This window comes from Eublepharis macularius, chromosome 3 (assembly GCF_028583425.1).
Source record: "Eublepharis macularius isolate TG4126 chromosome 3, MPM_Emac_v1.0, whole genome shotgun sequence".
Taxonomy (NCBI): Eukaryota; Metazoa; Chordata; class Lepidosauria; order Squamata; family Eublepharidae; genus Eublepharis; species Eublepharis macularius.
In genome coordinates, this window is record NC_072792.1 from 117,716,159 (window position 1) to 117,733,577 (window position 17,419).

The following is a 17,419-nucleotide window of genomic DNA, read 5'->3' on the forward strand; positions in this document are numbered from 1 at the left end:
ACAGGAAGACTCAGAAGGTACAAAGGCAGAAGGAGAACTAGGATGAGGGAGCAATGGCTCTCTCGGCCCATGTATTTTAAGACAGGGCATGGCTGTGAAAAGCATGGCCTGGCTAAGGAGCAGGAGATAGTAGAGTGCAGTTTTCTCAAGGACTAGGTGTAGGGCTAGGTCTATAAAAAGGGAGAAAGCAGGAAAGGGATTAGATGGCTAGAAGGAAGAAGGTACAGGAGCAGTGGCAGAAAAGGAAAATCAAGCCAGCTAGGAGAAGGGAGAAGAACCCAGAACCAAAGCGAAGGAGAAAAGTTGTCTTAGGCAGGTCCTTAGGAAAAGAGGCAGATCACAGCATTGTGGCTTGTAATCTAGTGGTGGGTGTAGCTAACGGCACTTTAGGAGCTCAGATTGGCACAAAGCAGGTACGTGACTGCTTTTGTTACATGGGCTTTAAACAGCAGGGTAGGGCCCATTTTCTGACCCATAATAGGGTTTGAAATCTATCCTTCTTCCAGTGTCACAGTCCAAATTCATACTGGTTCCCTCTGTGGTTGCTATGCATTTATTTTTTTGTTTATCTGCCTTTCTCTCTGAGACCAAAGGCAGATTATATAGTGTAAGTCAATATGATCAAGAGCAGGGACATTCAATAAACAAATACAATAGGGTATGGGTTGCAGAAATTTGAAAACAAGCATAAGTCCGAACACAACGATGAAAATATTTGTGAAACAAAGCACAATAATTAAACAGGACATATTTAACAATATGGATCTACTCAGTAGGAGCATATCTACATCAACAGACAGTACCCAGTAGAACAGTATAATCTCTGTCCCTCTACCAAGGCATCTCTCTTTTTAAAGGCCAAATCATTGAACACTGTTTTCTATAGTTTGACTCTAAAGTTCCAACGAACCACAAGTGGCATTTGCATAGGGAAGAGATTTGGTTAATTAATTTAAGGCTTAGTTACATCCTGAGGACAGAAATGTATTAATTTCACAAAACAGTAGCCTTCTCTAGACTTTTTGTTCAAAATTCACATCAAGTTACGGTTGGTATTAATTTTGTTTTTCATTTTTAAAAACTACCTAGTAGGCAGCTGCCGCATAAGCATGCTTACTCACTATACTATATTTTTGTAGTCTTAAACGCTACAGTTCAAACTACATTAACAATCTCCCATATCAGCAAGATATAGTTTGAAGTTAAATTGCTCCCTCTGCTGTTTTGTTTTCTAAAATGCACTTCTGTTCATAACATCAAAGCAGCCAAGTTGAAAATTCTGCAGTTAACTCTTTTGCGTGAGTGGTTTGAAAACAGAAAAGCACATGTCATTACCTTCCTCCACTGTTAACGGCTTCTCCCCCTCTTTGATATGTTACTAAAATACAAAATAAAAATAGTACACTGGTTAAGCAAATTCTTTAAATATTATTCACGTTGGATTTTTGAAAGACAAATGCCAAAAAAAGGTCCATTGTTGTCACATTGGTACCAAACTATATGCTATTTTAATAGCAGTTTCTAGTTAATCACATCTAGTGATTATGTGTAGTCTTTTTTGTGGATAAATATTCTCCGCCCCACAAAGTAAAAATCAAAGATTAGAGACAATTTCTTCAATGTTTGCTCTCTCTTTACAAAATAATAACTGCGCTTATATATCGCTTTTCTAGATAGATTAGTGCCCCACTGAGTGCAGTGAACAAAGTTAGTGTTATTATTATCTCCACAATACAGCTGGGGTTGAGAGAAGTGGTTTACCCAAGGCCACCTGCTGAACTCATGGAAGTAGTGGGATTCAAACCAGCAGAATGATGCTTTGCAGCCCAAGCACTGAACCACAATGGTACTTTACAGACTTACTATTCTATGGTTCCTAAATACATTTATGGATATGGGAGTGTTCTGGAAATAATCAAAATGAAAATATACGTACGTATATAAGTATGTGCTGTCAAGTTGCAAATTAGTTATGGCGACCCCAGCAGGGGGCTTTCAAGGCAAGTGAGAAGCAGAGGAGGTTTGCCATTGCCTTCCTCTGCAGAGTCTTCCTTGGTTGTCCCACATTCCTATACCGACCCTGCTTAGCTTCAACATTGGCTTATACCATGCTACCTTCCCTTCCAAATGAAAATATATCTAGACCTAATAAACTTTTTTTAAAAAATCCAAATAGTTCTAATAAACTTGATGTAATTTACACTGCAAGCCTAAACAGAGCTACATCCTTCTAACTCCATTCGTCTTAGAAGGGTGTATATCTGTTTAGGAATGCATTGTTACCTTATCACCACCAGGTTAAGCAAAGGGTTAAGAAGATTAGCCTCCGTGCAAACTACAACAAATTCCACAGCTATGCATTTCCCAAAGTAGGAATGTGTTTTAAAAGGCAGCCAAATTCTGCTCCTTAGAAGAAATCCAATGTGGGGGTCTGCAAGACAGAGATAACTGCTTGCAGTGATTACAATAACAGGATTAAAACGTAGCAGCCAATAGTGCATAGGCCTTTTGCTGAATGTGTGCTTAAGAAGAAGGCTGGTTACCATTTAAATTCAGTGGAACTAAACCAGTGGGACTCTGAATCATGAAAAATAAAAATTTTAAATATAGCCTGCCTTTCAAACCACTCTTTGTCAAATGTTTCTATTGTGCTGTTATTACTTGCCAAGCCAAATTCTAATATTATAGTCTTCACAATTTGGAAGATTTTCCTCCCATGAAAATTCTGCCACTTTAGGTCTGCATGTAAAATTTAAGCTTGTGAACAGTCTTAATAAAAATATAATATTCTTAAATTTATCACACCTATTTTACCTGCAGAGGTCAAAGACACAGAATTTGTATGTGATTCATCCAAGAAAACGTTCATCAATAGGTTAAAGACTAACCCTTTAGTAAAGATAAATATCAGCTTGGAAGATAATGCAAAACAATGCAAAAATAAATTTAAAGTTGAAATAACCACTTTTCACAGATATTTTCAACAATGTGAATAAATACATTCTAACTTGTTCTTCTCATGCAAAGAAGTTAAAATCCAATTATGATTCAAAACAACAAAATCATACAAATAAGAAACATACATTACATTGTTGAAATGCTAAATAATAAATAACTGTAATATTAAATAATGTGGAGACAATTGCTACGATTATTTTTTGACATTGCTATAATCACGGGAAATGTGCAATGCTTAAAAGGAGATTTTGGATTTATTAGCACTAATAAATAAGAGTAATCACCAAACATTCATCTTATGGGCGTAGGGGTCAGTGCAGTAACTGCTAGCCCAAAATAGCAACCCATGTATAATTAATTAATTAATTAATTAATTAAAAAAATAATACAAGAAGTGGGTTGCTTTTACACGTATTCATACTGTTGGCAGTTTGTAAAAGTTTCCTCTGAGAAAAAAGTTTCAGCACAGGGTGAAAACAAGTCCATAATCTATACAGCAACTCATGGACATCCCCCAGTATATAAAACAGGACTTTCTTAGAGACTCTTCTCTTACTGTGCCAAGCAGTGTTTCACTTAGTTTTAGCAGGGAATGCTGCCTCCTTTTATTTATATTCCTTTGTACTTAAAACAATCTATTGTGCAAGAGCAGGACATTAGTAGGCACCTTTGCAATAATGGGGGGCTAACCAAATGACTAAAAACACCCATGCTATAAATTGACATGACTGATTATAGGATGTCATGCAGCCTTCCAAGTGACATAAAACTTTAAGCTTGAGTTAGCAATGTTAAATCCATAATATGAACATAAGGAAAGTAACAGTGAAGATATTCCACCTTAAATAACACTAATGATATCTACTACTATCTAACGTTTTGCGTGGTTATAGGAAGGAAAAAGAAAGATGACCACAGTATCACAGGCACATGCCAAACTGTCAAGGGAAAAGTGCAAATATATACCTGTTGGTGTGAAGGTAAAAGACGGGACTGAAAAATCAAAACACAATAACAACTGGTTATTAAGCTGAAGAAAGGAAGGGAGACCATACAACATTAGTATAAATCAAAGCAGCAACAGAACATAAAGCTAAGATAAATATGTTGACATACTGATATGTGAATAAAACAAAATTTGTGATTTAAAAGGTGTCTTGTCTCCACAAATACCATTCCTGAGGAAGAAAGTCATTCTACTATACTACGCTCTTGAGGGAAATAGAGTGTGGTTTAGCCTCTGAATGACCTTCGCTTTAGTGCCTTATGTTTTGTTCCAAATCCATGCACAAACAAAAAACCTACACTATTTAATCATTTCAGACAAAGGCTAACAGGTATTTTTGCAAGTATAATGATTTTGCTGACAGTTTTCTTCATGCATCAAGTAAATGCTGGTAAAATGTGCCAATACGGGCACTTAAATATTTTGGTAAAGAATCAGCAATTATTAGAAGCTACTGAGGAACTATAAAATGCTTTACCATCTCTGCATCCTGAAGTGTCTTACATGTTGCCATAACAACAGCCCAATGTTATAGCATTTTTTAAAATTCTTACAAAGTAAATGGATGCACACAAAAGAGTTTTTCATTCAGGGTTTTTTTTAGATTACGTTATTTTCACCTATTAACTTTATCTACAGTAATCCGTCTAAACTTGCATTTAAACAGAATCCTTGCATTTAAACAGAAAAGGTCCAGAATAAAATAATTCTCTCAAATCAGCCTTCACTCTTACAGGCTCCATAGATCTTAATTGAATCAATAAGGCCTGTAAATATACAGCAGACCTCCAGAGTAACATTAACTCCATTTTTAAAAGCACTTATTTCCTTTTCTGTGGAACAATAGAGTATATTTTCTATATTACTAATAGAAAGAATCCATGGAAAACCACTTAATTCTGAGCAAAACAAAGACATGTGAAAAACAGTACAATAGCTACAAAATGTGTTTTAATCATGGAATTCATATTAGGAGCCATGAGGGAACAGCAGAGGTGCTCCAATAGCTTCTTCATTTTTTTTGTATGGGCTATTGCCCTTAAGTCTCCAAGATATCAGAAAAGCCTAATTTAGAACATGCTGTATGGGTGTCGCTCCTTATCAAGCCATGTTATTTCCAGGAATATAGCACTGAACAAAAATGAAGCCTCCAAACAATTTCCCCAATTCAAGCACTGCCTTTCATTTGTAGCAGAGCTGTTTTTATCTCAGAGTCCTATTGTGATTTCTTCCAGCTAGTTGTTTTCATGAAGTCAAAGGAATTTAGTGACATTTAAAAAAAAAGCAAAAACAGAGCCACAGTAATAAAGTGTGGGCATGGACTCACACCCACAAACAAACAGGCAAGGTATGTTTAAAAGAAGTACCATTGAGGAAATAATAAAGTGTCGCCACATTAATCTGCAAATCACAAGGGCATAAGAAAAGATGAAACACTCTCATCATTATTTTTTCTGTGAACTAAACACCAATATTATTTTGTTTGTATGAAATGGGGAGAGGACAAGCTAAGTGAAATCTTTATATCTTATACAACAACCTAATCATCAAAGCTTTCTTTAATAAAATGCTTAGCGTGCTCACTGATATATATGTGTGTGAATACAGAAGTATTTTAACAGTTGTCAAAGCCTCAAGCCAGATGCTCAAAAAAGAAAGAAAATGAATTAATGAAGTTCCTGTTCTTCAGCTTTTGTACTGGCATTTGTGACTGAACACTGAAAGATAATCTTATGATTTCCATTTCCTTGAAGATTATTCTTTCCTTTCAAGTGTATTTAATAGCTAAGTTGCCAGTGAATGTTTATTAGCATACTTTTTAATGTGTTTAGAATTTACTGACCATTTTATCAAACATTACCTACAGAATGCAAGGCTGGCAAAGAGATTTAGTTAACAAGTCATGAGAGTATTTTAAAAAATTCATGCTGGGGGTTTAGCTACATTTACATTCAACTTGATAGTATTAGTTTAATAGAAATTTGAATAAAAGATTGCAAAGCAACATACAATTAGTAAAGCTAGAAGAAAATTGGTTAAAGTATCATAAAGCCAAAAAAAAAAATCTTGTAAGAAAAACCAACATCAGTCAATTTCAGCCACACCTTCACTGAGCACACCTGTGGAAGCAACAAACTACAACACAAAGCTACCACTAGTTTTGTCTAGAGATAGGCACGAACCGAAATGCGAACTAAAGTTTGTGATGAGCAGAGCCTATTTCTGACAAACCGCCACAAACGTTAGGCTGGTTTGTTTGGTTCGGTTTTTGATTCATCACTGCAGACAGCCTGGTGCCGATCTATCAGTTTCCTAGGCAACAGGGGATGGACTTCCTGCAGACCTTCTGCTGATCTGGAAGCGGCCTTCTGCTGGCCCAGAAGTGATGATTTGCTGTCCTGGATGTAATGTTTTCATGAACCAAACGAACTGGTTCACAAACTAGGGCAGGTTCGTGAAAGTTCATGGTTCATGAAATGCAACGAACCATGAACCACACGGTTTGTTCTTCCCCCGGTTCATGCCCATCTCTAGTTTTGTCACCTCTGTTTTGCTTTATAAGATGTTATTTCCAAGACATGGAAGACACAGAATTTCTGAGTTCTAAAATCAATCTTCATGCTTCAGTTGACTACTGCCTTCCTTTCAATAGTCCCTGTTTCAAGAAGTGGACATCTTTTATATTTATGTATTCCTATCTGGTGATGTACCTCTGGGTTCAGTGGATATCTTTTTTTATTCAATATGGCATTGAACCATGGGAATTAATCTTGTACATGAGCTAAAGGCAACTGGTTTGATCTCATCTGTTCAGATAAGGTTTGGTGCTGATTGTTATTGGCTGTGGTTGGGCAAGCTGATGGAACATGAATTCAGACGTTCATGAATCCAGATACTGTTTAAGCAATATTGGAAGGCTGTAAAATATGGAAGCAATAATTTTATCTGCCATTAATATGGGTCAAAGTTCCATGGGTTTTGTGTTTCTGGGTTAATTCTGATTGGGATCTTCATGCTGCTGTGGAATGCAAGAACATTTCTTACTATCTTCATCCAGTTTACATCTATTGACACCATTGTTAATTCAGATCATCAAAACGAGTCTATTGCAATGTGTCCTTCGCTGACTAGGACCTTCAGATAGTACAGAATGAGTTACCAGAAGCATGCTTTGTCACTAATTCATAATATAAAATAGCTTCACATTGCTTCTCAGCCACAAACGAAAGTGCTAGTTTAGACTTAACAGTCTAAACTTTGGACTTCCTTTGATCAGGAGACTGTCTTCTCCTCTCTGTGCCATCATAATATGTCCAATTATCTGTAGAGAGCCTCCTAGAAGTTAGCTTCAGGTGGATAGCTGGGTTGGTCTGTAGTAGATAAGAATGATTTGAGTCCTGTGACACCTTAGAGACCAACAAGATTATCAGGGTATGAGCTTTCGAGAGTCAAAGCTCTCTTCTTCAGATACAACCAAATGCTGCTATGTGAAGAAGGGAGAACTGACTCTCGAAAGCTCATACCTTGAAAATCTTGTTGGTTTCTAAGGTGCCAAAGGATTCAAATCCTGCTGTTCTTGAAGTTATTGTCTATATTTCAGATGGGGAGTGGTAGAACAAGTAAGCAACCTGGATAACTGTTGCTTAGTAACAGAAATTTCTTCTTTAAAATCAATCAAAATCTAAGTATATAAGGACTTTTATATAACTATTGTTTTTCTTAAGCCAGGAGGTCTGAATACTTTAACTTTTTCAAAACTGGCATTCACTGAATCAGACTTCTTAATTTTCCCTTTCTTTTACTATTATCAACCTTCTATGTTAAGAGACTGGGGAAGACTATACATTAAAAAACCCTAACAAATAAATCAAAATTTTAAAAGGACACAACAAAATACCTTTTCTAATACCAGCATAAGTACTAGCAAGTCCACTTCGCTTCTTCCGGTGGCGGTACAACCAAATGCTGAAAACCATTAGGATAATCCAGCAGGCAGCACCAATTCCAGCAATGAATGCTGGCTGTTTTACAACATCTGAAATCTGCTGGGCTAAACTGACTTGATCTTCTGGTGACACAGGGTTCCCATAAGAATCTGAAAGATATACCCAAATTTGCAAAGGTAAATAGTAAATAAAATATTAATTTTGTAGAATTGGGCTTCTTAATATTAACTACAAGAGATTATAAAAATGATATATATTTTCATAGTAGTTTTAAAGAATAAAACAGCAGAGATGTGCACCAAACTAGTAAAACAGCAAACACATCCTAATATACACTATGAAATGAATCTTCTGGTTGTTTTCTCCATACCACTTGACATTCCCTCGGTCCTGAGTTGCTGCTGAGTTGGCCCAATTACATCAAAAACTAGAAAGACAGAGAAATCTGACCATTTCAGCCTTACAACAATGAAGTCAACTTCATGGTGACTTTAGAGCATGTGTTTTCAAATAAACAATTGTTTGATAAAACTTCTTTAAATACCTATTACAATTAGAGTGCGGCCTAGAGCATTTTTATGTTTCCTTTCATATCATCTCCACTTCCATAGAAGTCCAAGATTGCATTCTATAGAACATCAAGGCTAAATATCCATTTTTGAAGCAATGTGCCTTTACTGGTGGTGACTGAGCATTTTATTTCATGTCACAGATGCTTTCATCTTCTGTGATACTAAAAGCACCTTCTAATTCAACAAGCAAGCTAATTCTTCTTTTTATTTTGCCCTTTTAGAATGTTCAAAATTCAAAGATTTCATGCCTATTTGTGTAAGGTTAGGTTGGGTTGCCTCAGATTGTACAGGAGGAAAAAAAATCCATACAGCCAGATGGGATTAATTGTATAAAGTGTGGTGTGACTAATTAATGTAAACTGCCATTTTACATCTTATTTGCTATCTCGTAGCAGCTGAGGCCATAGTAGAATATTTATGTACTTATAATCTTGGGATTAAAAAAAATATTCCTAGAACACTGTGATTGCAGCTCAGAGCCATGAATAAAAAAATAATAAAATTTCTACACAAGGAATTTTCTGTATACAAACAATCATCTATCTTATGGAGGGGAGAGTGTTGCCTAAATAGAAAAATTATTGTACGTCAAATCTCAGGGGTTCATATGTGGTCTATAATTTCCTTATCAGGATTCTGGTGGACAATTAATATAAATATATACAATGTATATGTAAACATATACACACAGAATGTATGTATGCCTTCCTAAATATATATGACTTCATACACACACATTTTTATTTAAGGGTAAATAGGTATACTATTTAAGAGTAAATAGGTATTTTTGTAATATTACTGTACTATTACTGCACAGTCCAATGCAGGGGTTATGTATTTAAACATACACACAAAATTAAGGAATGAAGATACCAGCAATTGCTGGCACATTATCATGAAAGGCATGTTAATTAGTTCACAAATCACATCTCATAATGGGAGCTGTTAGAGCAATAAAAGTTCAAGGAGAGTTGCTTGTATTCATTACACTTGAGATATCCAAAGCATGAATAATACACTTAACATTCATAATGATTTGAATGAAGAACCTCATAAATGTATTATGTATTAACACAGGTTAATATGTTTCCAAGAAATATTAACTTTTCTCTGCTGGAAAAACAACGTCCCTCAAGGAGTAACTGTTGTTCAATGAACCTATTGTAGGAGCTTCAGGAAAGCAACAGGCCATCATTTAATGTTTCATCTACTGTTCTCTATGGGTACATTCATATATAATTTAAGTAGCGACTCTGCTGTTTTTTGGAAGGTGTACAATCTTTCACCCAGATGCAGCACAAGCAAAACCTGCCCTCCTTGTCTAGTGCCAAAAGGAACAGCACCATTTAGCGTCCCCGAAACATGTGCAAAATGGCGAGTGCTGGGTTCAAAGCAAGTGTATGACATTTGAGAAGCAAAACTGGAGGAAAGTCAAGTGCTCCCTTAAAGCATGCTTTAAGTATGCTTGTACAATACTTTGACTAGTGCAAGGCAAGCTAAGAATAATTCAGAAGTAAATGTTCTCCTTGCTGCTGCTCATGCAGTTGAAGGTAGGTATGTATGATGTAAGAAGAAATGGAAGTGAAAGTGTTCTAAATTCCCCTGGCTCTAACCACATTTCTAGCTGGCACCACTGAATCTTATCTCACAGGCCAATAGAGTCCTGGAAATTACCCTGCCCCCTCTCTCTGACTTTTACTGACAGATACCAAAGCTAAGAGGCTAGCAATGAATACATGATGCAGAATCAAACCACTGGTCCATCAAGGTAAATAATATCTACTCAGACTGACAGCAGCGGTCCAGGGTCTCAGGTAGAGGTCTTTCACATTACCTGCTACCTCATCTCTCCTCTGGCGATGCCAGGGATTGAATCTGGGACTTTCTGCACGCCATGCAGATGCTCTGCCACTGAGCCTCAGCCCTTCTCCTCAACTGACATGATGTTATTCGCTCAAACTAGAACCACTACATGGGCAGGCAAGTAACAAACCTGATAAAAATATCCTGAGGTTAATGTAACATGCTGGCTTGATAGTGATGAATGGGGATAAAATTAATCTTGGCTAAAAACAGCAGTAACAAAGTTCCATACTATACAAGATGCTAATTATGACACAGAACAAAATGTACATGTGACCAATCTCATCAAGTCAGCACAAGCCAGTATACTGTAATGGTTATAGTGTTAGATGAGGACCTGGAAGAGCCAGGCTTGAATTCCCGCTCTGCCATGGAAGGTTTTTGGGTGACCTTGGGTCAGTCACACACTCTTAGCCTAACTGGGCTGTTGTTGTGAGGACTCAAACAGAGGGGGTGAGAATAACGTTAGTCACTTTGGGTCCCCACTGGAAAGAATTGTTGAGATAGGTAGACAGACAGGCAGGCAGGCAGGCAGGCAGGCAGGGCAGCATTTTACTCTTCATTCACGACATACATCACAAAAACCTGACATGATAAGAAAATGAACTCCTGTCATTTTCCCAGAATGAAGAGCTTCAGTATTTTCAAGACTTCTTCTATTACTTAAATAGAGCCAGATGTTCTGCTCTACTCTATCGCACAAATAAAAATCCTCTCATTACCTCACTGTCATCTATTCCAAAAACTAACAGTGCCATAATAAGCAGGTCTACTCAGAATCCTATTCAGGTCTATTAAATAGGCCTTGCTACCAGTTTAGTGAAGTGGTTAAGAGTGATGGGACTCTAATCTGGAGAACCGTGTTTGATTCCCCACTCCTCTGCTTGAAGTCAGCTGGGTGATCTTGGGTCAGTCACAGCTCTCTGAGCCCCACCCACCTCACAGGGTGATTGTTGTGAGGATAATAATAACACACTTTGTAAACTGCTCTAAGTGGGCATTAAGTTGTCCTGAAGGGCAATATATAAATCACATGTTATTATTATTATTTATTACTAGCAACAAAGCCCATTGTGGAAAAAATACAACAGGCTCTAGAAAGGGAAAGGTAGACAGGCAGGAATTCCCTCCTCCTCCGTCACTGATCCTGGATGGATGAAGGCCGTGGGGTGTGTGTGTGAGCATGGACACCTCCTCTGCACCTGATCCCAGCCGAGTGAAGGAGGTGTGGGCGTTGCCTCCTGTCCACTCTTCAACCCGGCCGGGTGAAGCAAGGGTGGGCATTGCCACTTGCTCCACTCCTGATCCCAGCTGGGTGAAGAAGGGACTGGCATTGCCTCCTACTGCGCGCCTGATCTCTGCTGGGTGAAGTGGAGGCGGGCATTGCCACCTGCTCCTGATTCCTGCTGGGTGAAGTTGGGAGAGGGCATTACCTCCTGTTCTGTGCCTGATCCAGGCTGGTTGAAGGGGGATGGGCATTGCCACCTGCTCTGCTCCCGATCTAGGCTGGTTGAAGGGGGGAGCAGGCATTACCCACCTACTCTACTCTTGATCTCAGCTTGGTGAAGGTTGAGGGCGGGTATTGCCCCCTGCTTCTTGCCTGATCCCAGCTGGGTAAAGGGTGGATGGGCATTGCCACATGCTCTGCTCCTGATCCCAGCTAAGCAAAGGCAGAGGGTGGGCATTTCCACCTGCTCCACTCCTGGTCCCAGCTGGGTGAAGACGGGGAGCAGGCATTGCCACCTGTTTTGCTCCTGATCCCAGCTAGGTGTAGGCGGAGGGTTAGCATTTCCATCTGCTCTGCTCCTGATCCCAGCTGGGTTAAGGGCAGGTGGGCATTGTCACCTGCTCCACTCCTGAACCCAGCTGGGTGAAGTTGGGGGATGGGTATTGCCACCTGTTTTGCTCCTCATTCCAGCTGGGTGAAGGCGGGGGGGGGCTGTATCACAGCTTTCACAATTTGCCCTTTTCCCTTTTGCTTAGAACCAGTTACTATTTGGATATATACCAAGCCCATGCTTTTGTCTCCCAAGCATAGAAATGGAGAAGAGAATCCTTCCCCAGATAAAGATCTACATGAGGTTTGTCTGACACTCAACATGTGGTCCTGCCTTTTCTCTTTTGAATTTCCTTGCTGCCTAGGCATCTGTACACTGTGTGTATCCATGGAGAACTCTCTGAGGGATCTCAGGATTAGCAATCACAGATCCCGCCCCCCTTTGACTCAATCTCTTGCTGCCTCACTTTGTCTCTCCTACACTTCCTGTTCCTTTCCCAAGAAAAAGACTTGCTCATTGATGTTTGGAATCATTCCCTTAGCCATGTTTGGTGATTTCCTCACACTGATGTTTGTATTATTCTCCTTTAATAAACTTTCTTTTTCTATTTGAGAGTTCCTTATACCTTCCAGACTCAAAGAAGTACTTAATCGCCAAATCAACAGAACCTTATTGTTGGTGTATATGAGAGGTGTTTTAAGGTTAAAGGGTGTAGGAAAGAGTATCAGAGAACTATTCCCTCAAACATTTTTGCTTCCACTTGTGGTACAATCCAAGCCAGTTTCTCCACATTAGGTTTCTAATCACTATTTATTTATTTAGTACATTTTTATCCTGCCTATACTCCAATCAGTTCAGGGTGGCATATATGGATCTCTGTAATTTACTGTATTCTTACAATAACCTTGTGAGGTTGAGTTCAGTGGCACCTATAAGACTAACAAAATTTATGGCAGAGTATGAGCTTTTGTGACTCACAGCTTACTTCTTCTGAGATAGGTTAGGCTGAGAATGATTGACGCACGGTCACCCAGTAAGTTTCATGCCAAGTGGATAGTTGAACCTGATCCTTCTTGTTTGTAGTACATAATACTCCAACCACTACACCACATTTTGTATTCAAGATCACCTTCACAACCACATAAAATAACAACTGCACATCATGTCCCCTAGAAGTTAAAGCAAAGCAAAGCAAACAAAATTGCAAGAAAGCTTACCTAACTGAATAAATTGTGGTTCACTCTTCACCCCAGCTCCAGCTCCAGTACTAGCTGCCACTTCCACAGTGTATCGAATACCAGGAACTAGAGATGGAATTACTACAGAAAAAGTTGAACCATCCACTGTCTTATTTATGTGGTACCGACTTTCATTGCCGAGACACCAGACCTATGAAGAGTAAAGCATATCTCATGTGAATGGGCTTTTAAACAAGAGATATAAATAATGGCATTAAAGATACCATATGGCATTTCATGCTTTACATGGGGAGTTGAATTCAGCAGCATTAATAGATCTGTTGTAAAAGCTGTTAAAATTGCATATAAACACCAATAAAAACAAACTATCTGAATAACCATGTGAATAAGGTTAACTAAGTGCAACTTGATAATAGACAACAATACTTTTTGCTGTTTTGAAAATTCAGAACACCATATGGTAAGCATTAAACAATCAACATTCATCAGTCTACTAACTGTAGGGTACAATACCCGACATATGTCTTCCCAGAAGCACTTGGCACAAGTACATTGGAAGTCTACCAGCTTGATCTATAATGCTCTAAGCTTACTCAAACAGAAGTAGACAATATGCACTATGAGCATACAACTTATGTATGCTGGCACCTTTGATCTCAGTGAGCATTCAGTTTGTTGCTTCACCTAGATTGCTTGACTGGTATCACTGAAATAGCCATGATATAATTGCTTCAGGCACAGCAAATACGGCATGCTGACAAAATAATGTCAGATTCTGCCCAACCCAGTTGGTTGACTGACAGCTGCCAGAAAAATGATTTGATGAGGCAAAAGACCACAGTATAAAAGTTCACAAAATCTCCTAATTCTTCATCAAGTAACCACTGTTTATGATTTGAGGTACAGAAGATATGGTCAAGTGTTTCTTGCAGGGACATAGAGTGTATCAAAAGCAGAACCACCAGGACAACAAATGATACGTAACTTAAGGAGCTGGGGCACTGCTTCTATGATGATCCTAAATTGTGAAACAAGCAATCCCCCAACTGACTCAGTGAGACTAAAAAGCAATTCTAATCCTAAATCTGGCAAATACAGTTAAGAATCACAAAAGATATTTAATAAACCTACTACAGCTAGCAGATGCTGCAAAATAATAAGGTTCTTGCAAAATAATAATAATCAGTTTTAGTATGTTTGGATTTACTCAGAGGAAAAAATACTTTCCAGATTCACAATTAAGAGAATCTATAAAAAATACTGGCTACATCACAGCCATGCAAACAGCCAAAGCCTTTCTTATAATTACTCCTGTGGATACTTCCCAATTTCATAAAATGTAAGACATGTAATACACAGCCTGATTTCTGTGGCAGACACTGGGCACTGAAAAATATTTTAAGTACTTAAAATTAATGAGGAATCTAAGTGATCGCCACACCTTTTCATATCTATTGTAATAAGAGAGCTATGTATTGGAGGCGAACAGGTGAATAGAAAAATCAACAGCATTACATGTGGAAAAGACTGTCATGGTTCACCCTTCTGCAAAAGCCCTGTGCTCCCATTCCCAATAGCTGGTCTTGAATGTTGGGAGGTGAGGAAGATCTTTGGAAGATGTGAACATATGCATTATTACAATTCACGTGTCATTGATCCATCAGCTACGGTGCTGTCTACTGTGCCTGGCAATTTTTTTGCACTTCACAAATATGGCAGGAAGAGTGTTTCATCAAACTATGTGATAGGTAAACAATAGGCCTCTATACAGTTGGTGCACTGACAATAATCTAGAAGTGGAAACCTGTCATTCTTACGAGCTTGGTTTTTCATGTAATTGGGAGGAAAAAAAGGAAATGGCACAGTCAAAGATCAATGTATCACTACAGTATATAATACAAATAAATTTTAGTATATAAAATGTTGCTTGTCTTTGATTGGTACTAGAAATCACATTTTGCTAATCATTTCTTAGTTGTGCTTTCATATCACTGCAGTATAATGTTTTTATTGCATATTTTTTAAAAGACTCCAAATTTAAAATGTTTTAAATGTAAATGTGTGCAATCCCCCTTATGCACTGCCACCTACCATAGACCTCCCTGCATCAGTTTGGGGCTTCACAGACCCTTAAGGGCAGTCATCACTAAAGGTGTGCAATTCTAGTTCAGTATTCAATAAAAATTACCAAATTTTACCCGATCTGGTAAAATTCAATATTACTGAGCTTAAAAATGTATTCTCGAATAAATTCAGTAATACTGAATTTAAGCTTACCGAATTAATTTGGAATCGCGGCTGGGATGTTCCTTGCTGTTCTTTTGCTAAGGAACTACAAGGAAACACTGAGGGGGAGAGAAAGAGAGGCAGAAGGGGGGGAACAGAGGGGGGAGTGAGTGGCCAGTCCTTGTAGCAGCTCTCCTTCTTTGGCCAATGGGAGTCTCAAGGACATTGCCTTTTTAAAACTGCTGCAAGAAGTTAAATTAAGAAGCTTGCCTCAGTCAGACTCCATTTTTCTCTCACCTGGAGACTGAGAGACGCTGTCTGTCTTGTTGGTCAGTCAGGCACAGCCAGCCCTGATGAAGTAGACAGCTTAGGGGAAAAGGATGAAACAACCACAGCAGGGCTCTACCTGTCTTCAGCTACGAGCAATCCACTGCCGTCAGCAGCGGCCAATCTGTCTTGGCCCAGGACACACCAACTGTCTCCTCATGACTCACCTTGCCTCTGCTTGAGAGCAGGAGGAACAGGGTCCGGCGTGAACTAATGGAGAGGAGGTGAAGTCCACGGTTAGGAACTCAAAGGCACATAGAGTTGATTGAGGGTGCAGGGAATGCACGCACTGGCCAGGTGCAGCTTGGCAGCGAAACATGCACCATAGTGATAAAAGATGGAAGGGGGAGGAGCAATGAGTTGAATCACCCTTGACCCTGCCGCCACTGAACATGAATCTACCTAACCCCTGTGATCTCAGACTGCCTTGGACTAAAACATTATGCTACTTTGGATTGTGACTGGATCCTGCTGTCCAGTGAGTGGATTCCTGACTGCTGCTGCCAGTGATAAGACCCTCTGCATTGAGGACTTTGACTGATGTCTGGTTTGAGAGTTGTATACTCATCAAGTTTTTTCTCTTTTAGGGGGAAGGGAAGATTTTTACTTGCCATTTTAAACACTCTTTTTTTGCTGTGTTGGAGAGTGCTTTGGTTGGGCTTTTGTATACGGGGAGGCTTTGATTTCTGTTTTTTGAAGTTATATTTACTGCTCATTTTGCTGCTTGTTCTTCTGAGGGTTTTTTAAAATTCTGTTGTGGGTAATTTGTTGTTTGAAATTTTATTCAATTAACTTGTTTTTCTGGGGGCGGAGGAGGCTGTTTCCCTCTGTTGCTGGGGCTTGGTCTTTCTTTACAGAAGTTTGGTTGGTGGTTTTTTCTGGGTTCTGTTTTCTCTTGGCATAGAAGTTGGTTTGGGGTTCAGTTGTTGTTGGCTGTTCTTCTTCGGGGTGGAGGTGTTTGTTGGAGAGCTTGGTCCATGTGTTTCTGCAGTGGGAGTCAGCTCAGTGTTTTCCCCCCACAATAGGTACAAATGGAGAGGCTGGGGGCTTGTTCAAGGGCCTACAAAAATGGATCTTGGGCTCCGATATCCCTGAAATGTGAGGAATCTTTAGAGGACAGTCAGGAGTGGGTCCGCTGAAAATTTGGTGAATTTTGCTTGCAAAAATACCACCCCCAGCCCCTGGATAGTCTCCATAGTTTTCCCTGTAGGGAATAATGAAGATTGGAGGTTGCTGGGTGTTCCTTCTTTGGGGGGGGGGGCATTTTATGGATTGGACTCCAATCTTCATGAAACTTGGGGGGTAGTTAGAGGACAGTTAGGAGTAGGTCCCCTGCAAATTTGGTGAAATAAGGTCACTGGATAGCTCCAAATTGAGTTTCCCATAGGAAACAATTGCTAAATTTTACCAAATATACTTTGTATTACTGAACCAAGCTGGAGAATGAATTCGGTGTTCAGGGAGTTGTCTAGCAGAGCCATATTGAGCCCAATTGAGTACAGTGGTTCAGGCTTCTAAGATCTTACAGGCCCAGTTTTGGCTT

The 17,419-nt window shown here is 39.1% G+C and overlaps 1 protein-coding gene across 1 annotated transcript in view; it reads right to left on the reverse strand.

The window, feature by feature from the left end:
• The window catches only part of ROBO1 (roundabout guidance receptor 1), a 533,171-nt gene that overhangs the window by 102,942 nt on the left and 412,810 nt on the right, over positions 1–17,419 (reverse strand). Inside the window, exons 16-19 of the mRNA XM_054973392.1 lie at positions 13,342–13,513; positions 7,863–8,060; positions 3,925–3,951; positions 1,336–1,378 (exon numbers count right to left, since the gene is read on the reverse strand). Coding sequence (XP_054829367.1) covers positions 1,336–1,378; positions 3,925–3,951; positions 7,863–8,060; positions 13,342–13,513 — 440 coding nt within the window. The remainder of the gene's footprint in view (positions 1–1,335; positions 1,379–3,924; positions 3,952–7,862; positions 8,061–13,341; positions 13,514–17,419) is intronic.